This window comes from Podarcis tiliguerta (assembly GCF_965153285.1).
Source record: "Podarcis tiliguerta genome assembly, chromosome: 2".
Classification (NCBI taxonomy): domain Eukaryota; kingdom Metazoa; phylum Chordata; class Lepidosauria; order Squamata; family Lacertidae; genus Podarcis; species Podarcis tiliguerta.
This window is the reverse complement of record NC_139535.1, coordinates 92,073,626-92,097,715: the sequence shown is the minus strand read 5'-3', so window position 1 is coordinate 92,097,715 and position 24,090 is coordinate 92,073,626. Positions and strand designations below refer to the sequence as shown.

The window sequence follows — 24,090 nt, the reverse complement described above, 5'->3', positions numbered from 1 at the left end:
ACTGGGGATTCTGAAGGCCACAGAGAAAACTGGAGAACGACATTTAAGCCCAGCCCTGGGGTTCCCCAGCCCTGCTTTATGGGGATTTTATGTGGTACCAGGTATTTTCATATAAATTTAACCAACTACAAATTTCAGTTAGAAACCAGGGGGTAAGCCTTCTTATGGAAACTCCTGTTTCCAGTGAAATTCAATGTTATGACATAATAACTTTAGTTTGGATGAACTGGCTGAGAGTAAATCTTGGGATTAATATGTATATGCAAATCCAACTGTTGTGCTGCGACACTGCGGTTGCAAAGGGCAATTAAAAAGCCAGTCTAGAATAAGTGAGTGGACAGAGACAGGAATCAAGGCCACGCAAGCAGAGATAGAATCAGCTCAATCAGAAATACATTTGCAGCCAGGAGGAGAGCACACACCAAGAAATGCTGGGAAAGCCCACAGCAACTATTAATCTTAAAAATCAAAAGCACTGTTTTCGTATTCTGTCAGTCTCTGTATAACCTTTGTTTTATAAATAAAATTGGGGAGGAGAGAGAATCAGGAGCAGAAAAGTCTAAATGAAAACCTACAAGAGTAATTATAAAGAAAACATCTGCACTTGTACGTCGAAAAGTTGTGAGCAAGAAAAAGCCAGAAAGCAGCTAATAGCTTTGCCCCTCTTTATAAAATTAATCAACCACTGGATTACCGAAACACTGGAAGGTACTAGGATAGTCTTTAGGAAAACTATGGGCCACTACACTTCTCCCCATGGGGACAACCATCAAGTCAAAGGAGAAAAGCACATGTATGCATTAGGGACAGAGGTAGCAATACCTCTGTCTTTTCCCACATTTATCTTCAGCCTCCAGGACCAGCCTGTTTACGTTAATCCAGATCCATTCAGGACTACAACAGCTATTTCAGATGCATCATCACTGGAGGGTTTTTCAAAAAAGATTTTCCTTGGTTTTCTTTCCCCCCAGTGTTAATGTATCCATTTTCTAGTTAAAATGGGTTAGAGTTGCTTTTATAAAAAAGCAACCAACACATTTAATAAAGAAAGAAAAGTAACTGCTCACACAAACTTCCTCTGGACAGTTTTGAATTAATCCAGTTTCCCTCAACCCCACTACTTGTTTATTTTATTTATTCATTAAACTAGTATACTGCCCTTCACCCATAGATCTTAGGGTGGTTCAGTGTGAAGCGGAGCACTTAAGTCATTGCCCAAGAACTACGCACCTGATGGAACTGCTGCTGCAGGGCTTTGTTTTCTGTCACTATTGCAACCTGTGCTTCGAGGTCTCGATGAACCGACCTGTACCCAAAATTAGGAGAGCCAATCAGAGTTAAGCAGGGTAGACTGCTTCCTGCCAGGTACAACCAGAGGCCTGCAGGGAAACATGGGGAGAAAGGAAATGTGGCAGACGGAGGAAGTTTTCATGGAAGCTGTTATGAGCCTCAAACAATAGTTTATTCTTGAAAGGAAAAGCAACAAAACACACTAAATATTTAATTTACTGGCAGTATAAATAGGTCAGGGTACTAAAGAAGCAACCAGGAAATAGGGATACTTCCTTGCAGAAAATGTCATACAGGAATGGCACAAAAATCAACGGAGTACCTGGCTGCACTTTTGCATACGCTTTTCTCAGCTTGTACAACACAATCCCTGCACAATGAGCTGCAGACCATGCTCTGAGGTCCATCGCAACACACACTCCCCACCCTGTACAGCTGCACTGAAGGCTCAGGCTTTTGATATTACACTGATCATGTTTAAAAATAAATTAGTGATGCCCCCTGGTTCTTGACGGAGCAAAGACCATAATCCCTCAAGATCAGTACTTATGCACAGAATGATTTACTGTAGATGCTGCTGCTGATCATATCAGAGCAACTACTGTAGAAAAAAAGGTTTATCCTTCAGAAGCGATACCTGTATGTCAATATCTATCTCCCTCCCTGTCCTTCTCTCTCTCTCTCTCTCTCTCTCTCTCTCTCACACACACACACACACACACACACACACAAACACACACAACTAAACAGCGGTAACAGCACAATTACCAAAGGCAACACCAGTCTACCAACCTGGTCTCACCCATTCATCCGGAACAAAGGAACAACCCTGTGGGAATCATAAGATAGCAACTTTGTTTTTCTAACACTGCATGAGTTTTGCATCTCAGTTCCTTCAGGCCAATGGGAGTGTCCACATTTGTAGAGCACTTCCCACTGAAGAAAACCACCCAAGCTTAAAGGAAACACTTCTCATCATTATCTGTTACTGAGCCAAATACATGTGAGCATACTTTTCATATTTCCTGCCACACTTGGGAAATGATGCAAAACTTAAGTCCACTTTAAAGGGTCTTCTGATGCTTCCCTCACTGCGAGAAGTGAAGTTACGGGGAACCAGGCAACCTATGGAAGACTATCTCCTTGACATCTGATGGGGAGGAAGTACTACACAACTTTTAGAAGACATCTGAAGGCAGCCCTGTATCAGGAAGTTTTTAATGTTCGACGTTTTATTATGTTTTTATATGTGCTGGAAGCTGCCCAGAGTGGCTGGGGAAGCCAAGCCAGATGGGTGGGGTATAAAGAATAAAATCATTATTAAACTGCCCTTTGCCCTTCGTGATGCATAAACCCCAGATGAACAAGACAAATGATGATCAGATGTATACTGCCCATCTTATGGAAAACAAGAGCCAAGGCAATTAACAGTGGGTTTGCAACTGAATAAAACTAGGTACATTCACTGGGGTAAATTATAGTGGGGGGTATAGTAGTTGTTCTATTTCAAGGGTCAGGAGAACTAAACAGCTCAATTATTTTAAAATACCACTATGAAGGGCTAAGAAGTATGACAGCAAAACATACCAAAACAAACAATCCTATCAACTAACCAAAACCCCACGCAGAGCTTCCCACTCGGTCCAATATCCTCCTGGTGTTCACTTACTAGCTCCACTCTCACTGGAGCCACAATGTGGGAAAACAACAGGGAAGAAGTATTATAGCCATGGAGCACACAAACCCTGCTTGCAATACTCGCTCTCATTGGAATTTATCAACATGGGAAAGAACAAGAAAGCAGTCCACCTGGCCCTCAACTCCTGCTTCTTAATGTCTCTTTGCCCACCTGAAATCAAAAGGAAAAGGTCTCCCTCAAACTGCCCAAGCCCCGGGAGTAGCCGCTGTTCATGCAGGGGTTACACAGCACCATGGACAGAGTTACGAGCTGCCCACACCCTAATGGTGAGGCCTTATTCAACAGCCTGACACGGGAGAAACATAGGAGAGCCTTTTCTGTGACTGCAAAAGTTTCTTTGGTCTACTCTCTTCTTAGCTTCAACCACCAGGTAAGGACACTTTTGTTCAGGTGGCACTTTTATCAACACTGGAATCTTAAAGAGAGTTAAAACACTGGTGATCTGCCATGCTGTTTCTAGGTTTTTGGCATTTAATTGTTTTAATTATATAATGATTGGGGATTGCTTTACCATTCTTTGAACATCAGTAAGTCCCTGAAACTAGTTGCTCTGGTAAGCGGGAAAGTGGGATATAAAGTTTTAAGCAAGCAACCACTGAAGGGAAAGCTGCTGCTGGCACTGGTTCAACAAAAAGGCTGTGAAAAGGCTGGTGGGGCGGGGGGGGCAAGTGAGGAGGCGCTGGAAGCAAGGCCCACTTGTGGGTCCCAGCCCATTCCCCAGGAAATTTAAAATTGATTAACTTCCACACTTAGGCAAGTGGCTAAAGCTTACCAGCAAAGCTGAACAGACAATTTTTCCTGTTTGTTAGCAATCTTGTGCAAATGCATTAACTGCCTCTTATTTTCTGAGCTGCTGTGTCCATGTTTGAACTTACACGAGTGCCTATTCTGCACCCCTCTGATACGGCAAAGAAGCCCTTTCACAGGCAGCATCACAAACATCACAGTTGGTAGCTTTTTTACACAAGGAGAATGATCTACAGTTACTTTGACCTACTTGGACAGTGTCTTGTGTTCCAAGTCTGAAATAGTTCCTGTAACTCTAAACATCCCCCACTCTTCCCTCTCTATAGCCATTTAGAAAACCAAATGAGCAAGCAAGAGTGCCCTGCTGATGTCCCTGGCCAAACATCCAATCCAGCCTTGCAGAATGAGGAGAGAGGGATGCCTGCAGGCACGCTGGAATTTGACTGAGCCCACAAACTTCTTTCGCATTCCTGTTGCCACAAGAAATGCAACAGAAGGTTAGGCTGCATGTCCTACAATGGTGTTAGCTTTGTGACTATGCCAGGCTGAATCCGCTCACCTCATGATTCACCTTTTCAGGAGGGGAAACCTAAAATATTTCTCTATCCTCATTCAGTCTAATAAAGGAGCCTTATCTGGGTCTCAAGTGATACCTGACACTCTGCTGCATAACTGGTTGCCAAACACACTCTCTCTCTCTCTCTCTCTCTTTGCCCCAAGAACATACTTCTCTCTCCTGAGAGTATGCTTATGACCTCACTACTACCAAGTATCTCATATTCTTCACCTGCTTGATTCCCAAACAGGAATCCTTTGATTTTAATGTGTCTTGTTTTGATTATATGTAAGCCACTCTGGGGGGCACGGGTGGCACTGTGGGTTAAACCACAGAGCCTAGGGCTTGCCGATCAGAAGGTTGGTGGTTCGAATCTCCGCGACAGGGTGAGCTCCCGTTGCTCAGTCCCTGCTCCTGCCAACCTAGCAGCTTAGTCATGCTGGCCACATGACCTGGAAGCTGTACGCCGGCTCCCTCGGCCAATAAAGCGAGATGAGAGCCGCAACCTCAGTCACAACTAGACCTAATGGTCAGGGGTCCCTTTACCTTTACCTAAGCTGCTCTAGGAGCTTTGTTGGCTGAAGAGCAGGGTAGAAATGCTATAAATAAATCCTTAAATGCCCATTTAGCCAGAAAGCAGAATAGCTGCAGCAGTAGTCTAGCCCAACTTAGTTTGGAAAACCTGTGAATTTGCAACAGTGCCAGCTATTCAGAGTGCCTAAGAGCTTCTTGAGATGGCCTATCTTGAGCAGTCACCTGCACAAGACTCCTGGACTACATTTGGGAACTATTCTTCTATCTCAATGCCTGACGACAATGAATGCATAAATTAAAGATAGTATGATTGCCCAGGGTGGTGGAAATTGGCGGTTTCGGTGGTATTATTAATTTCAACAGCACTCTCCATTTTAGAGCTGTTATTAAGTTTCAGTTACAGGTAGGTAGCCGTGTTGGTCTGCCGTAGTCGAAACAAAATAATTCCTTCCAGTAGCACCTTAGAGACCAACTAAGTTTGTTATTGGTATGAGCTTTCATGTGCATGCACAATTCAAGCAGGGCCAGCCGTGTTGTGGAAGGATAATGACATTGCCTTGAGCTGATACGTCATCAGCAATGTTGGCTGCTCACTTCTCAAATGCCGTGTGCCTTTGTACGACATCTCTCTTTTTGGGTGTAAAAGTTGAACAATCAGCACTGGGAAGCCATGTATCTTTGGTGGATTGTAGCCAGGTTTTCCAATAATAGAAGCCACAGCTAGAGATAAGATATGCTTATCTGCCATCCTATGCAAATCCCACATTCAGAGGACTGCTGACAGGAGATATTTAGAGTGAACACAATTGCACAGTTGGAAGCAGTGCTGTTTGCTACCCATGTGGCCCTCTCTCTTACTGTTTCTCATGGTTGTGGGTAAGCAGCATTGTGCAGAGACACGTTTTCTTAAGAGTTATCTAGCAACACACACACCCAACCCCACCCCACCGGCCTCTTCCCAGCAGCTTTGCAGGAAGGAGGCAGGAAAGATAGCAGCATTCCCATAAGCATTAACATCCACAAACGTAGACAAGCAAACCCAGGGATCCCTGGAGAAGGGCAGCCTAATAGGATGCGAGCTTTGGACAGGCTCAAGGGAGGCCTGCTCAGTTTGCTCTAATCCCATTTCTAATGTAAGTGACAAATATGGTTCCCTCAGTACCATGGAAAGCTGCCCACGGGAACTTCAAAATGCCTTCCAGAGCAGAATTTGCTTGCTGTCATCTTGGACGTCTCAGAAAGGGGTGGTGCTTCATTACACTATCTCAATAAAAACACAACCATTGGAGAAGCAAGCGGGAACCCAAGGTGACACTATAGAGGCAGTGCCTATCATTGTCAAAGCTGCAGCTGAGCGGCAGCAGTTTTCTGTGACACAAGAGAACTTCAGAACACCTCCATATAGCATAAGAATTAGTTCTCCAAGACTTATGCTTTGGTCTCCAAAATATGATGGGTATGTCTCAGTCCTTTCAAAAGAATCACAAAGCTTAGCCCAGTTATTTCACCATCAGTGGTCCCATGTCTTTTGGGAGCATCTCAGGCACTTGAAACACATTTCTCCACTCCTGACTGCATCCTGAACATCCATCGTTTTATGAAATCCCACAGTGTCTCCTTGCTTTCCCCACCCAACACTTCTCCTCACAGAAGGGGAAGCTGAAACATTTCATCAGAAAGGAGAAAGAGAAAGGAGGGACCTAAACACTGGTGAATGGACCTGATTTCAGCATCCTCCTTTCCTAGAACAGACTGGGTCAGTGCATTTAGGGGAGGATTCCTCATCTCCCTTATGCACTCAGGCCTCTTCCCCTTGGTTGGAAGATCAGCAGCTTAGGGAAGTACAAAGGGAATTCAGACCACAAGCTATCAACTGACAAATCCTAATTTAAGACTACAATTAGCTTTCACATCTCCCTTCCAGGGACACAAATTATACAATTTCCTGTTTTCCCCATTGGCTACATCACTTACGTAGTAAATGAAGAAACAGCATCAGACAAAATGACAAGCAGTCAAATAATAACAACTCCACTCCCAGCTTTTCCCGTATCTAGCATCAGATAGCTTCCCTCTTCTATGGTAAGGACAAAGTTACAACTTCAGTCTTGCTCATATTTAGGTTTGGTCATGAAGCGTACCAACAAGTTTTAGCTAGAACTAGAAGTCTGTCTGAACAGTTGAGTCAAAGTGATTAATGCAAACTGTGTAATTACCCACAATACATCACAAAGGTTTTGCTGCCATCAGTCGGTTCAGGAATGAAGAGGCACCGAATGTGCTGCTTAAATCAAAGCTGCCATGGCCTCTGTGAATTAAACATCTGATTCAAGAATCCTCAGCATACACTTCTTGGAAACATATCATGATTATTCCTAGCCTTTTTGATACTATGCACAATCAAATCACTAAAATTGAAAAAAGCAGTAGGCTAAGCAAGCTAGAAACTGGCATGGAAATTATCCAAGCTTTTCTCCCAAAGTGGATGCAGATACTAAAAGATAATTCAATGCATTAGCCCCCAATTTAGGTAAAATATTCAGGGAAATTGGAGGTACTGAACATGTGGCCCTCCAGTTGCTGTTGGCCTTCAATTCTCATCCTCACCCGTGATCATGGTCGTGTTGGCTGGGGCTGATGGGAGTTGGGAGTCCAATTAATCTGGAGGGCCGCAGGTTAGCTGCCCCTAAGTATAAAGTATACCAAGTATCTCAACAGAAAAGCAAACTAAGCTCTTTGAACATTAAGCTCTTATATTAAATGCCTTCCCCCAACAATCTCTCACCTTTGGCATGGAATGTCCATGCACACCTAGAGTATTCCTGCAGCCGAATTCTCTCCTGCTGACCCAGAGAGCACACTTGGCTAAAGAACTGCCGCTCAATGTAAACATAGGCAGCAGGGATGGCACCCGCCACTCCCTTGGCCCCAAAGAACCCATTCACCTCTGGTGAGGCTAGGAGGATCTGGTAGTTGGCCCTGGTGCCCAGGATCAGGTCCATATAGGCTTGTGTGAGGTTGAAGTAGCCCGTGGTGAGATGTATGCTGGCACCCCGCTCTGCTTCCAACAGGAGAGTCTCCGTGACGATCTCATCTATCTGAATCCCAAAAGGTCTCATCTGTATGAGTGGATAAATCCACGTGTCCGGTTCAGGCTGCCTGTCAGTAGCTGCAGTTGTATCTTTGGACAATGGGATTCCTCCTTCTGCATGGTGGCTATGGAAAGTCTGAGTGTGGAGCAACTCCTGTCTGGTCCTTGCAGTGTTGATCACTTCCATCACTCTCCTATTTGCTGCTTCACAATAGGCCGTCTTGTCTCCTGAGGGCATGAATAAGTGATTTAATGGGGGACAACGCTGAACAGCATTACCTGTACATGTGCAAGGAAACTATAAAGAGATCAAAAGAATACCAGTATGACTAATGGAAGCTAGATCATCCCAGGACATTGAGAGAAAAACATATATCCAAAAAGGAGCCTGTATCCAAATGTCGGGGCATTCAGAGGAAAACATCTATCACAGAATAAGTCTATATCAGCAGTTGCGAATGCATTTCTTCCATATAAAGCATGGGCCACTTGGAGGTACTCTTTCCAGTTTAGAGGACTTCCTATTGACATCTGAGCAGTTTGCCAGCTGAACAGATGTCGACACTGGAGCCTCACAATCTGATTTTTTTCTACACTTTCTGCTCATTTCAATCCTATAGAGGCAAACTGCATGGGTTTTAGTTTGAGTTCAAGAACAGAACAAAAATTCATAGATCTGCAAGTATTTATTTAGATGGTTTATATACTGCCTTTTGTACAAGCCACAATTTGCAAGACAAAAAACAGATTAAAATATAGGCAACTACCAATTTACACGAGGGTTACATTCCAAGGCACCAAACATTTAAATGAAATTGTGTATATTTGAAAAACCATTGAAAAAGCTTGTAAACACCTCATTCTGCCCCTGCCCTGTTCTGCCCCTTTTGGTTACATTTGCAGGTCACTTTTGAGTTCGGCACAGTCACACATATATCAGAAGTGCTTAAAAAGGTCGGTGCCTGCACATAATATTAGAGTGGATCCTCTCAAATCAGACTGGAGGAACTCTTTGTCTACTGAGCAAGTCTGGAGCTGTGTAAAAAGTGGGAAGGCACAGGAAATCTCTTACTCAGGCCTGATCAGAGAAGCTGGAGGCATCTGCCTATAATGGATGGTTTCATCTATTTCCTCTCTGAATCAAGGTAAAGATGCTTCCCGCCCTTCTGCTTCTAAAGCCCATTGCTAAGACAGATGGAATATAAAGGCTCCCTTCACATATCCTCATCTGCTGCAGCATACATCAACAGACTTCTGCCACCCACCATAGAATGGCCACATTATACTCTGAAAACAAGAGGCTGGTTGTCGCATTATAGCTTGCCACAGATTTCTAATTAAGTTAATGTGTGCCCAACAGAAGAAATCTCAGGTTGAACTGAGGCATACTAGCAGTCTGTTACCAATAGCCACCCTCTCTTTGAAAATGTAAGAGCCAGCAGTTTTTTCAATCTGCCTCTAATACAAAGAGAGACAACAGGTCCCCTACAAGGCAGAGAGCGAAACAATGAAAACATGGTAGTCCTTCTATTAAGCAAAGGTGGAAGTAGTATCTCCTACAGCATTTCAAATTAACTTATTTCAAATTGATCTTCTGCACTGGGCACAAACTTGCCAAGCAATCCTATCCATGTTTACTCAGAAGCAAGTTCCAATGACTTCAGAGTCCATAGTCCTAAGTACGCATGCACAGGAGTGTGATGCTATAGTCTGCAGAGAGATTCCTATACCACCATTTTAAGATGGTCCTATGCTGCAGGGAGGACTTCCAGTATACCATTTAAGAGCAACATCAATTCCCCTCCCCATAATACACCCCTTCTTTTACTTGGTTGCTTAACATCAGCCTAAAGAAGTTGGGTAAAACTCAAAAGGTGGCTCGCTATTTTGTCATTTTAGTTAGTCTGAATAAAAAGATTACACCGTTACTGTTTGGATTTTATGACCTGCATTTTTCATCCATGGTGTTCTAATCCAGACCAACATTTATTTTAGTACTGTAGGACTGTAAAGAAATGGAAAGGCAGCAGGGGGCATGGCCAGTAATATACTTCTACAGTAATTCGGCATTGCCCACTTTAGGAACAGTAATAAAATACTCAGGCTTTTAATAAAGGCGTTGGTAGCTATCTAAACTATGATATTATGGCAAGGATACCCATTTGAAAAAAAGATCAACTCCTTCCAACCAGAGCCAGCTCTTCTGATGTGATTTGAGCATCTAGTCGCCAACCCAGTGGTCAGCAGAAGGTGAAAGAACCCTTCACTTTCAGGTTGAAGCAGCTACCAGTAATACTTGAGACAGTTCTAAGCAAATGTGTTCTTAGGAAGGCATGTCCCTCTTCCCTGGGTGCAAGGGTCAGGGGCAAATTCCTAGCTGAAGGTATTGTATAAAGGAAAGTGGAAGGACAAAGAACAAGAAAGAACATACACTTCCAGCTAGAAATGCTGAAACTAGAGCAAGTGTTAAAGCAATTACCATTCACTCAATGCCCAAACAGATGCCGTATGCATCTGTCACTTAACCAGCAGAGTTTATTGTGTGTGAATGATGAAAAAAGAGGGCCCTTGTGATTTAAAGGGCGTGGGGGAGAAAGTATAACAGGGGTCAGCAAACTTTTTCAGCCGTGAGCCAGTCCACTGTCCCTCAGACCTTGTGGACTATATTTTGAGGGGGGGGTGAATTCCTATGCCCCACAAATAACCCAGAGATGCATTTTAAATAAAAGCACACATTCTACTCATGTAAAAACACACTGATTCCCGGACCGTCCGCAGGCCAGATTCAGAAGGCAATTGGGCCACATCCAGCCCATGGGCCTTAGGTTGCCTACCCCTGAAGTAGAAGGAGGGCAAATATTCAAACGCCATCCAAAAGGCATGGTTTTTTGTCAGGCAACCTTTGTGGTGTGCTAATTAAGAAAACAGACACTGGAAGGCAGTCCCCCCCACATCTATTCCCATGGCATTTGTTTTTGTGAAACTCACCTGATCACAGAAATCTCAGCAACTGTGTTGCCAGGAAGATGTCTCAACAGTTGGCAGTGCTTGGAAAACCTCTCCCAAGGGAAGGTGACAACCCAGCATCTTAACACTTTATATTAAATTTGCTTTCTTCAGGTTGTAACAGAAGAAGAGTATTCCCCTGACAAATGTGCTATACAAAAAACACTTTCTCACTAAGAGTACATAATAATACCCAGCACATAAGCATCCATGCACAAACTCTTCTGCAAATACTGTACAACAATACTGGGAATTGTTTGCTTTATTAAAAAACAAAACCCTCACACCCATTGCAAATGTAAGGTTGCAAAACTACTCACAAGCATGGAATTCATCTAGCAATCAGAATGTCTAGCTCTACTTTTGCAATCCACAGGAAACTTCTAAACATCATGGTAACAGCACCGGGGCTACAAAGATTCCCCAAATCACAATGCTATCTATTGACACACCTTTTCCATCACTGTTAATCCCATTACTAGATATCATTACTAGATACTAGATAGATTGGGCTAAATGACTTCCTGACTCACGTAAGTGACATCCCTACCTGACCACACCAAAGACATGCATGTCCAGAGGTCATGCAAACAACACATCAAGTGGGGGGGGGCAGAGCTCCATGGTTTAGCTTAGGTTCAGTCTCCAGTGGAAAGGAAATCAGTGTTGTCTACTCGGTGTGGCAACAACTCTCCAAAGTCTATTCCAGCCCTGCTCCGAGTTCCCTTTCTTTTATTGAGAGATGTGAAAGTCTGAACCTTGGTCCTACTTTATGAAAGGCATACTAGGCTACAATCTCTCCCAAACATTCCTGTCCCCTTTGGAAATGAAAGGAGTCTGTTTGTACTTTGTTGCCTAGAGGTACACAAGATGAACTTCAGCTGGGCTCGTATAACTTCGGGTGCTGAGAGGGCATATAACACCAATTAAAATATGCCTCTGTCAAAACTGCTTACTAAATGGTCCTCTTACCTTGGTAAGGATGTACCATCCCATCCATCACTTGGACTGTATCATCTTGCTGTAACTGCAAGGACACATCCCCAACAGCATCTACTAGCTCCGTAAAGAAATCTGCAATCTCAGGAGAGTCTTGTAGGAGCACATAGCGGTCTTGACGATTGGTGAAATAAGAGTCACTCAAGTTAGCTCTGGAAAGGGAAAGGAGGGAGAATGCTAACAGCTAGCTGAGAACGACAACAGAAAAGTTATGTATAAACTCTATCCCATATACCTGGTACCGTCAAAAAATAGTGAATATCTATTGAACCATCACAGGAAGTTTCTATCTGTAGGCAGAAATACCCTCCCTCACCTACCTCCCTAATCCTGCTTAGTTGAAAGGGGAATAAATTCGTAAGATTCTGCAGAAGCAGAAACAGTGGCAATATTCCAGCAATGCTAAGGTGCGAGAGAGAATTATGTCACAATGTCTGCAGAACAAGCAGCAAGGTTTGCAGTACCTTAGTTGCTTTCCCTGTTGTTTCTAAAGATCACAATATTCATCTACATATCCCCATTATTAGGTTTGTTGCAACAAGGGACTTACCCGCTCAAGATCACATTATCATCAAAGAGATAGACCTTGATATGCTGCAACCCAATGGTCTCATTGAAACGTTCTGGGATTAGGAGTCTGAGAAGACCACGCAGATTAGGAGTGTGGAAGAGAGAGACACGGACTTGCTCTGGAAACCTCTGCAGGAGTGGAAGGAGCATGGTCCGAGAGTTCTTTCGGCCTGGGAGGGAAATGAAAATGGATTGCCAGCTTCAATAAAAGGACAGGATTTGCCACACTATGCGTATTTGAGTTTAAGCAAGCCGTTTCTTCAAGCCATATTTTATAGCAACATTCTTTGCAGCCCAAGTTCCACAATAGATACCGTATTTTTCGCTCTATAACACGCACCTGACCATAACACGCACATAGTTTTTAGAGGAGGAAAACAAGAAAAAAAAAATCTGAATGAAACAGTGGATGTATCATTTTTGTGCTTCATGTTGTGGCCACAGACATGTGATTTGACGGTGAGTTTGGGGTAGCCCAATGCAAAAATCCTGAGAATCCATGTGGATCCATGCTTTGTAACCATGTTTTTGCACCATTGCAGCCCCAGGCAACAGTGGGTGCGTGCTATTTTTTGTGCAGGCTGTAGCCATGGACATGTAATGTGATTTGATGGTGAATTTGGGGTGACCCAATGCAAAGATCCTGAGGATCCATGGGGATCCGTGCTTTGTAACCACATTTTAAGTGGGGAGGGAAGGAAAAACACAGAAGGGACAAGGAGCACGAGAGGGGTGTGCAGAGAAGCAGCTGGCTAACAATGCAGGAGAGGGGTTTAACGGGAGGGAGGAAAGGAAGGCAAAAGTTTTTCCCCACCCACCCACCCAAGCCAGCCCCCTCTCTCTCTCCCACCTGCATGTTTTCCGGCTGCCTGCGAGTCCCTAGAATGCTGGACGCAGCAGCAGCAGCACCAGAGCACAGAGAGGAGGAGGTGGTGGCTGTCCGCTGCGCTCCTAGCCGCCGGAACCTGAGCCGGGTGGGCTGGAGCCTGCGCGCAGTGTGACTACGAAGGAATTAGAAGGAAAGACGCGATCCTTTCTTTTCCCCTCTGCTTGCCAGGAGGGCAAGGGATTTCCCTGCTCTTTGTTGCGTTTGAGCAAACACAGCAACCAAAAACAGAAGAGGGTGGGCAGTAAGACCCTGAGGCAGAATGCAGGAAAGCAGCAGCTTCCTCTCTGCAGCTTTCCCTCCTCCTCACGATCTGATTTTATGCCTGATTTTTGCTCCTGCACTCGGGCCAGTCGGCTCCAAGGACCACACATTCGCTCAATAACACGCACAGACATTTCCCCTTACTTTTTAGGAGAAAAAATGTGAGTGTTATAGAGAGAAAAATACGGTAATTACTGATTATCAGGATTGGTGTGTACATAGGAGCCAACTCCAGGGGCACCAACAAATGAATGAGCAAAGCTGGAGAGAGGGAGCCAGCCAGCCTCTCTGGCGGTGCCTCCAAGAGAGAAGCAGTTCAGCTCCACAGCCAGCAAGTCACCATTTTCCTGCACGCAGTCCATGTGATGTCTCATGCACTACGTGCAGGCGTGTGCATGTGATGTCACACATCCACATTACGGCAGCGGACACCCACAATCCTGAGGATGAGATGGCACCCCTGGGTATGTACATGTTCCCCTGTGGCTGCAGTGATGCTAGCTCAGAGAATTGGAGGTTTTGTGCTTTCCATATTGCCACCAACTTTGGCAAGATGAAACCTAATTAGGAGAAAGAATGGAATACCAAGATTCACTCTTAGCTAACACACAAGCTAGCTGGCTGCATCAGCTCCATAATACTCAGAGCAGACCCACTAAAATCAATGAAGTTAGTAATGACTAACATCATCAAAAATATTTTGCCAAAATGTAACAGAAGAAAAAAATTGGACCGTTTTACTTGGATGTAAGTGAAATTGCTTATATTGGGAACACCATCGAAAAATCCTGCAAACACTCTCCAAACTTCTGAAAACCCTTGAAAAACCCTTAAATCCACCAAACTCCACCACAATCACTCCCTCCAATTCTCCTTACTCCAACTCCACTTCTCCACAGGCTTCAATGGTCAGTGCAAGGACTTTCAAAGGCTCATGGGATTGGTAGGTGCCGTTTTTGCCCTTTTTCTAGTTACTTTCAGGTTTGCAGTGATGCACACATGCACAGTTGTGCACATACTGAATGTGCGTAAAATGGCCATTGCCTGTAGAGTCTTGGTGTGAAAATCTGCAGATTAAGACTACTGAAATCCTCTAAATTTGAAGAGGTTATAAACATAGTTCTTTAGAGCTGAGATGTCCAGCCTGCCTAAACAGCCGAGCCCAGCTAACACGAGAAGCAATTGTGACCAAGCAACACACACTTACCCCGAGATCCCCTTGTGTAGTCTAAGAGAATGGACACTCTTAAGTTGGAAGGCCCACATTCCTGCAATGACCTTTCCAAAGCCACTTCAATGCAATCCACCTGAGGACAATATAAGACCAAAATTTATATACAGGGAAGATCCAATTTTATGAGCACACACTATTCCTAAGCCTTCATTGTTTTCCCTAATTGGTACAGCTATCACTGCTAGGCATCTGCCTATTCACCCACGCAAAAGGAGGACGAAATTAATAGTTCCCATCACTGCAGATTGTATTTATTCTCCCATCACAGGAATGTTAACACTGTGCAAACAAAGATTAAAACAGTCACAAGACAGAGAGAACACAATTTAGGGCCCTTCATCTATTTAACAGTTTAGGGCTCTCATTGTAGACTATCATTAAGTTATTTCTTCCAAAGGCTCCTCATTAGTCCAAAGGCAGGCTGCAGAAAAGTTGTCATTGTAGGATAGAATAATGTAGCAAAGATGAAAAAAGAATGTGTGAATAGACCAGTTCTTACAGCAGATATATATGGCACACTGGCATGCCTGTCATCAATGTCAAGATGTTTTGCCTTTATTTTTATAGGCTGACAGATCTACCATGAAAAGCCCACAGGACAAAGATGGCAGAGATGAAAGAAGGGAAGGTGAAAGGTAGAGATCTGTGAATTAGGGAGTTAGAAAAAGGAGGCTATGCACAACATTGAAGAAGAGCTATAGAGGACATCTCTTAACCGATTTTTTCTCAGATATCTGTGGCCTGCTCTCTCCAGCTCAAACACTTACTAATTCCTGTTCCAGAGGTCCTGTTCCAAGGTAGAGTGAAGCCAAAACCACTCGCCGCTTGGCCGTCTTTATCTGTCCCTGAGAGAGAGAAAAGTTTAGATTCACTGATTTGTCTGTCATGTGAAGCCCTCAAGTTCCTCCCAAAGTCCACTCAATCCAGTACTTAAAAGTGAAAAACTCAGCTTTATCTATCAGTATGTCTCTTCTTTTTTGTATCAAAGTGAGCACACAAAATTCTTACAGCATGCCTCATTGTATTTTAGGAGAAATATCTCTTGATCAGAGTGGACAAGGCAGCATTTCTATTGCTTTCACTTGACAGGTCCAAGACCTAACGTATGTAGCTGCCTCATACTGAGCCAGACTATAAAGCTACTACTATTTACTATGAATGGCAATGGCTCTCCAAGTTTTTAGAAAAGGGTCTTTTCCCAATCCTGCTACTTTAACTTTTTTTTTTTTTTTTTACAAATGACAGGAATTGAACCAAGTGCCTTAAAACAGCCAAGCCAAGCCTCTCCTGCCTCACCATAGCTAAGGGGGAAAGGACATAATACTTGGTCAAATGAATTTTTCTCCCCACACTTAGTTTCTTAAGATCCAATACAGAGGAAAGTCATACAGGCTCAGTCACTAAGACTTACTGGATAAGGAATGATAAAGCACTGTGATCAATAAGCTTGAAAAAAACTCTTTTAGGATGCTGCAGAGTACAACTCGGTACTTCTGAAATTTTGGCTTGTCATTTTTTAACACAATAAATGGCACAATAAATGGCAAACAGAAAAAAAAAGCCCTGCCAGTCTACTCTTGCATTCTGTTTTCACAGTGGCCAGAAAGAATATGGCAAACCTGCATGCAGGACTTGAAAGCAATAATGGATGAAGAAAATGTATTTTGACATTGACGCTCTGTTGACACCCCTATTCCCAAAGTTACACGCTGGAGACATGCCAAATCACCTTCATAAGTTCGTAGAATTCGGTCGGAGAGGAAAGCACCTTAACATGGGAACTGGCAATTCCAAACTCTGGGACGAGGTTTCGGATCCACTGAAATCTATGGGATCCCTCAGGGCAGAGGCAGCAAGGTGGGGCTGTTAGCTGAGGAATAGTAGGAGAGAGCAGCGGGGCCAACAGCAGCCATGATGATCTAATAAGGAGAAAGAAGTGGGTTGAGTTGCATACATTAAATTTTATCCTCCTTTATATTGCCTCCAGGTGTGTGAGCAAGGGGGTAGTCAAGCCCGAAGCATTACACATCTGCCTTTCACCTCCATTACTCACAGCTGGGCAATTTTTGCCAAGAAGGGGAACAGCAGGCTGTAGACAAAGGAAGGAAGGCAGACCTGAGCTGTATGTTAATAACTTCCTTTCAAGGCTAAAGAAGAGGCTCTGCGGACAGTAGTAAAGCTGACCCACAAGTGTGTAACAGCAACAGAATGCTCTGTAAAAAGACAGTGACCAGAGTAGCAATACCCAAGGTGACAGACTGCAGTGATCCCTTCATGTTTCAGCTCTTGAAATAGCAATACTATAGTCCTATTCAGCCTTTCACAGGGTTATACAGTGGTACATCGGGTTAAGAACTTAATTCGTTTTGGAGGTCCATTCCTAACCTGAAACTGTTCTTAACCTGAAGCACCACTTTAGCTAATGGGGCCTCACGCTGCCATTGCACCGCCGCCGCGCAATTTCTGTTCTCATCCTGAAGCAAATTTCATAACCCAAGATACTATTTCTGGGTTAGCTGAGTCTTTACCTGAAGCGTCTGTAACCTGAAGCGTCTATAAGCCGAGGTATCACTGTATGCAACTGAGCAATTGCATTCACTGAACTTTCGCAAGTGCAATAGCTTTCACAAGGAAACTTCCACTCCCTCCCCTCCATGAACCCAAATTTGCTGTGGAGTTCCTCTCTATCCCCACCTCACCAGCAGATATTGGTGCAGTGCAAGGGGTACAGGGGGGAGGGGGAGGGGGAGGAGGGGGAGTTCTGTTGCACTTGCAAAAGTTGCTCTGCTTGCACAATGACCTAGGGCCCATCTGCACAGTACATTTAAAGCAGCGTCATACCAGAATCCTCGGAACAAATGGAGTTGTTAGGAAACCCTCTTCTGCTCACGGAGCCACAATTTCCAAAGTTCTCTGGAAAGTAGGATTGCTCGGAACTGTAGCTCTGTGAGGAAAAGATGGAACACCTAACAACTCCCAGCACCCTTAACAAACTACAGTTCCCAGGACTCTTTGGGGAAAGCTGTGACTGTTTAAAGTGGTATGATGCTGCTTTACATTTATCATGCAGATGGTGCCTTAGCTGGATTCAACCTTTAAATTATAGCTATACAGAGTGCATGCGCTAGCAGCACCTCTCTACACCCCCCCCCCAAACCTTCCTGTGTTGAATGGGAAATCTAAAGGGGAAATCTAAATGTGTTTAGCTGAACATGGTTACAGTTTTCCCTGCAACTGGGAACCCTGATTGTGGGGAAGACTGGAAGTCAATTCAACCAAACACCAAATGCACTTAGAATCCCCCTTTAGACCTTCTCACTCAACAAAGAAATGTCAGAAGCGGCTGGTCAGCATGTGTGTTCCTTCTACGGATATAATTTAAGAACATCTGAATAGGGCTATTCTTTTGGTGTACTTCAATTTCAACTGATTGTTTATATTGTACCCTAGTTATCTTTACTGCATAAATATGGTTTCATTTTCATCTAGGAAGTTTGAGCTTCTCTCTGGTATTTATTCCAAAAAGACCACATGTAGGAGATCACAACATAATCCTTGGTGGAAATAGATCCACTATTAGAAAACTACTACAAGCTACAACACAACAAACATCAAAGCTGGAGGCAGGGAAGAAATGTGCCAGCATCCGGTTTCAAGGCCCTGGCATTATTACAGCCGTGGCTTGTATTTTGAGAAGGATACAGAGACAAACCAAAAAAGACAGTTGAGCTCAGAGGAAATAACATGTTTAGCAATGGACTCCTCTGGGAGGAAGGGCAGGATATAAATTTAATAAATAATTTTTAAAATAAATAACGTTAACTAACTGTACATTAGCAAACCATTTCCTAACAGAGACACCATCCTCTCAGTATATCAGCTTATGAGCAGCTGAATCCCACACTGCTCCATCAATGTGATCTGCTTCAACGTGCATGACCTTTACCAGAACTTTATGAGGAACTCAGGGTTATGAGGAACTCTTGGTCCAAAGCTCAAGTGACCACAGATTCCAGGAAGATGATTTCACTTATTTACTTCATGATAAAACACTGAATCTTCACAAGGTTTGCATGCATCCTTGCACAAAAAACCCCCAGACAGTTTGCCATTGCATTTCCCAGAAAGCCCACCGGTTTGTCACTGCCTATTCATCACAATGGAGATCTGACTCAGAGTGTGGAAGAATTCCTAGCAATTTCGTTTTTCAACAGTTTGTGAGGACTGGGCATTGCTTTGGCAATACTGCGTTACAGTAATCTGGAGGGAAAGTTTCTATTCTCCTTAAACTGAAAAGGAGAACTTTAAGAAATACTTCCCTTGTCCTGTCTGTGAACAGGCAACTGAAGAGCAGCAAACTAGCAAGGTGACACTGGTTTATCTACCTGTATTTATTAAACATAAAGCACATTCAAATGCCTTTTCAAACGCCCAAAACAACTTGATAAGGAACATGGTTTTGGTGCATTGTGGGAATCCACCCTCCCTCCCTTTTATCAACATCATGGCTACACTTAAATGCATGTGCACAGAAACAATATCAACACAATTTGTGCTTGTCCACTTATATAACATGATCAACAATATATTCTCTCAGTGATCCCTAACAGTATCTTGCAATTTCCTTCTGCAAAGGGGGTGGGGGGCGAGAGAGCATCACACCTCTCAAACACAGACTTTATTCTAATACAAGCAGAGCAGGACAATACACAGGGCCTAGGGATCTTTAATCCGCTTTATCTTCGTGAATAGAGTTAAGACCACCCTGCGGCTTGTGTTTTGCTGATGAGCACATCTCCCATTTTGAGAAATTTATGCAGATAGCTAAGAGTTCAAAGATGTCTTCTTTCAACACATGCAGGAGACCACACACAGCAGAGCTTCTTATTTCATTTCCACAGAACAGAATGCTATCTTGCAATCACCTTTTAAAGCTTTCTCAATAGTCAAGAATCATCCAAAATTGAAATGCAGAATGGGAAGATACTGTTCCAAGTCCAAAAAGGGGAACTGTCTGGAAGCACACACGGATCTCTTCTTTATATTTCAGAGCTTTTAATAACTGCCTTTTCAACCCAACTACCCACTCCTCCCAGTAATTAAAATTTCTCTGGGGACTTACAGTAAGTGTCAAAATCATAAAACTATAAAACACTGAACAAGCAACTAGCAACAGAGAATAAAATCACTACAGAAAACTTAACAGCACCAGAAATTCCACAGATCTTAGAACTTCAATAAATATCTTTAGTCAGTAAAAGATTTAAGATTGGTGTGACATCCAAGTCAGTGCAACTGAAATCATTGTGTTGTATCTAAGAAGGTTGCCCCCTTAACAAAGGAACTTCTTTCTGCCTGTGCAGTAGCTCTTCCTCTCCAACTCTTCTCCATGCATGCCCACCCCCAATTTGCTCCCAAGTATTGCAGGAATCCAAGAACAGATTTTGGGGATGGGGTGCAGGAAGAGGAAGGCAAGAGGAAGTCCTATTGCACAGGTGGAAGTCCATGCAAAGGGGATGACTTTGTTGGATACAACCCACTGGACTCAAGTTACTTAAGTCCGTTGATTTCAATGGGTTGACTCTATGACTAGCATTGATCATGCCCAACAGAGATTACAAAGGCTGGGAAAATACCTGGTCTGAAGGCACAAGACCTCATCACATCGCTGAAGCTAAGTAAATCTGGATCTGGTCAGTGCCTGGGTGGAAGCCACGCATAGAGGTTTTATTTACAATTAAGCTGGCTACAAATTATGTTAAATAAATACACACTGCCTTGAATAAATTATAAATGTAAGAAAAGAAAAGAAAGATCTTCGGCAGGCACAGCAAATATGTCGTTGTGAGACAAGCCTCTCAAGTGAGGAGTGTTCCATAATGAGGGTGCCACAAAACATACTGTAGTGGAATTAGGGTGATTAAACAGGGCAACTATTTCTGCTAAAATAGATAAACTTAAAGACTCGGTTTACATCTTACACAAAACCATACCATGGCTTAATGCAAATGTGCAGGTTCCTGGAGAGGAAACTGTGACCACTTTGTTCTTCCTCCAGCCCTGCTGCTGCTGCACTGCTGTGAGCTTAACCATGGTATGGCTCAGTACGCCATCCAAACCAGGCTCATAATTTGTCTTACTCGAGTCAAATTACAACCTGTACACTTAGAACAAACCTTTGTTACAACTCTGTCTGGAGCAAGACAAAAGATAAGCCCAGTATCACACTGAGACAAACCATGGCTTAGCTCACAGCAGCAGGACCAGATGAATAGCAAAGCAGCCAGTGTTCAAAACTCCCATTGTTTTAGACGCATTTTGCAACAGGAATTACATTAGCGTGAGCAGTTTCTGAGCTCTGGGAGCAGTACTGGGCCTACGATTTCAGTTTAAAACTGCAGAGTGGAAGGAAAGGAGCTTTTCTGCCTCCCCATTTCCAGCTACTCTCTGAAGACTGGAGAAGAGACCCTCTTATGAATATTAGGGGGGCAGGCAGGGGAAAATGTGAAAAATGTATTCTTGTGCCTTGGCATTCCGTTGTTGTGCCCAGAACCAAGATGCCATTTAGCTCATGGCTTTCCTATCTCAGTTTCTAACACTGAAAGCAGCAGCATAGTTTCTACAAGCTATGGGTTTGATTTAGTGCATTATGCGAACTGAGCCAAAGCAACTGAAAGTGGGCTACCTAAAAAAATAAATGCCACCTGTAGACCAAATATTGAGCCTCCATGGCTCAACCATGAAGTGGTAATGCAGTTCTTTAAATAAAACAGCTAGCTGATCCCATATTATCAACCTGGTGGGCTAATCCAGAAAGCAATTCTTTAGCCAGCATAAATGCAGTATCAAAATTACCTAGGGAGGGGGAAAGAATTGAATAAGGGGTGTCTGTCTATCGCTTGAATTTGAAGTATCTGCTATTTATAAATCTGGGGGTTTTGGAAGATCTATTTTTAGGAAGTGGGTCTTTGACTAATATCGCGACAAAGTGAGCTCAAGTACCACAATTCTTGTTAAACCTCAGCTTCTTCGGCAGACAGGAGAAGAAAGATTGCATGATATCTCAGTGTGCATCACCCACACAGAAGCCACAACATAGTGGCTTTTGCCAACAGCTCTTGATTCACTGGAATGCCTGAGTCTATATTACTGTATTTCTGCATAGGCTGTGACTGAATCTGGGAAACTAGTTTTATTGTTAACATTCTGATGCAATGAACAATAAAGGCTTGAGGGTAACTTCCTTAAAGTAAGAAGGCTGGGTGTGAACATGTGGCCTGAGACTTTTGCTTTCCCTTGTTTTAACTGAGTCATGCTTACTGGATGCTACAAATAGTTTGAGTGTTCACCTTTTCCTCTTTCCCACAATTGCGTGGAAAACAGCTCAGATCAAAGAGCAAGCTGCTTCTAAAAGAAATATACTAATTGTCATTACAAAAAAGTGCTATTGAAAGCAAACGAAACCCTAGGAGTAAGATGCTAATTTACTCAAAACCCTGGCAGTAGTACCATCTATTCAACAAAACACAAAAATGACCTCATGTGGGTACATTTCCATATCCTGTGTTCCTGAAGATGATGAATAACCAAACGGTTGCTACATGACTGAAGTGTAGCATATACCTTCAGCACAAAACACAATCATATTTTTTAGCTGATTTATATAGCACCTTTTAGAAAACAACTGCCCCCTTTAACGTAGTGTACAAACTTGCATAAATTACAACCATTCAATTAAAACTACATTAAACTTCCTTAAAAGTGAAGAACAGCAGTAACATGATTCTCAGAGGTAAATATGTTTAACCCATGTAACAATTTTATCCCCCTGAAGACAAGGAGATGCATATAACCTAAAATTCTATATTGCCATATCCTTGTGTCTAGGGGGGCATAACATGGCTATAGACAATACAACCTAGAATTCTGTGATGAAATGCAAACCTTTTCAGACTAAATTGTACACATTTTAATAAATTACTTTAATTCAAATACTTTAACTTGGTTGCAAAATAAAGCTTTCATGTGGTGTTAAGATAGGGACGGGGTGGTGCTGTGGGTTAAACCACAGAGCCTAGGACTTGCTGATCAGAATGTTGGCAGTTTGAATCCCCGCAACGGGGTGAGCTCCCGTTGCTCGGTCCCTGCTCCTGCCAACCTAGCAATTAGAAAGCATGTCAAAGTGCAAGTAGATAAATAAGTACCGCTCCAGCGGGAAGGTAAACAGCATTTCCATGCGCTGCTCTGGTTTGCCAGAAGCAGCTTAGTCATGCTGGCCACATGAGCCGGAAGCTGTATGCTGGGTCCCTCGGCCAATAAAGCGAGATGAGCGCCGCAACCCCAGAGTCGGTCACGACTGGACCTAATGGTCAGGGGTCCCTTTACCTTTATGGTGTTAAGTGTTAGAAAGCAAATAAGGTACTGTATATTTAATTTGATGATTTAGAGAGAGAGGGCTGGGGTAAAAGAGCTACCTGGGGTTAAGAAGTCTATACCCACACCTGTGCAATACTCAACCATTTTGTATTTTCTCCACACAACCAGGAGGACAAGACATTTACTTATTCCCACGAAAGCCACTGGAAACTGTGTTAGAGATACAGATTCTGCAGATATGCTGTACAGATTTCAAGGCCTCCTGGGCCTCCTTGCTCAACAGACCACACTTAATCTATCCAACCGCTTTTCTAGCTATTGATTATTTATGGAAATTGGCAACAAAATAATTACTTGGGAGCCATCCAAAGGTTTGGGAGAGGGGCCAAGAGAGGACGTTTTCCAACAGAGAAATCATTGTTAATCGTTTAGGAATATATATTTTAAAAAGAAAAGATTTGTTTTGAGTACAGTATGCTTTACTGTACACAGATGAGCTGGCGTGAAGAGAAAAACTAGTCTAAGAACATCTGCTGAGAAAACAAAGAAATTATGCTAATCCAACATACTTCCTGTAACCCAAGCTGCAAGTAGTTTTTCCCAGATAATGCAAGACTCACCATAAACAAATACTATTCAGAAGCTTTCCTTCTCATATGCTAAAAAAAAACCGGAACTTGTTCATTATATGCAAAGCATTTTGTACCATGCACACATTATGTTTTGTCCTTTAAGGAACCTGGCAAGTTAAGCCGCTGTTCCCATTATGCTGCTAAAATGGAGGATAACACACTGCAGCATTTTGCATTTGGCCCAGGATTTCCAAATTCCACAGTCA

At 43.2% G+C, this 24,090-nt stretch overlaps 1 protein-coding gene across 3 annotated transcripts in view; it reads right to left on the bottom strand.

The window, feature by feature from the left end:
- Positions 1 to 24,090, bottom strand: part of PGS1 (phosphatidylglycerophosphate synthase 1) — a 122,111-nt gene that overhangs the window by 4,161 nt on the left and 93,860 nt on the right. For all 3 annotated transcript variants that reach the window (XM_083430285.1, XM_083430284.1, XM_083430283.1), the window contains 7 exons: positions 16,606 to 16,795; positions 15,644 to 15,721; positions 14,850 to 14,949; positions 12,473 to 12,662; positions 11,896 to 12,074; positions 7,612 to 8,145; positions 1,231 to 1,379 (listed from right to left, as the gene is read on the bottom strand). In XM_083430285.1, the coding sequence (XP_083286411.1) occupies positions 1,231 to 1,379; positions 7,612 to 8,145; positions 11,896 to 12,074; positions 12,473 to 12,662; positions 14,850 to 14,949; positions 15,644 to 15,721; positions 16,606 to 16,795 (1,420 nt within the window). The remainder of the gene's footprint in view (positions 1 to 1,230; positions 1,380 to 7,611; positions 8,146 to 11,895; positions 12,075 to 12,472; positions 12,663 to 14,849; positions 14,950 to 15,643; positions 15,722 to 16,605; positions 16,796 to 24,090) is intronic.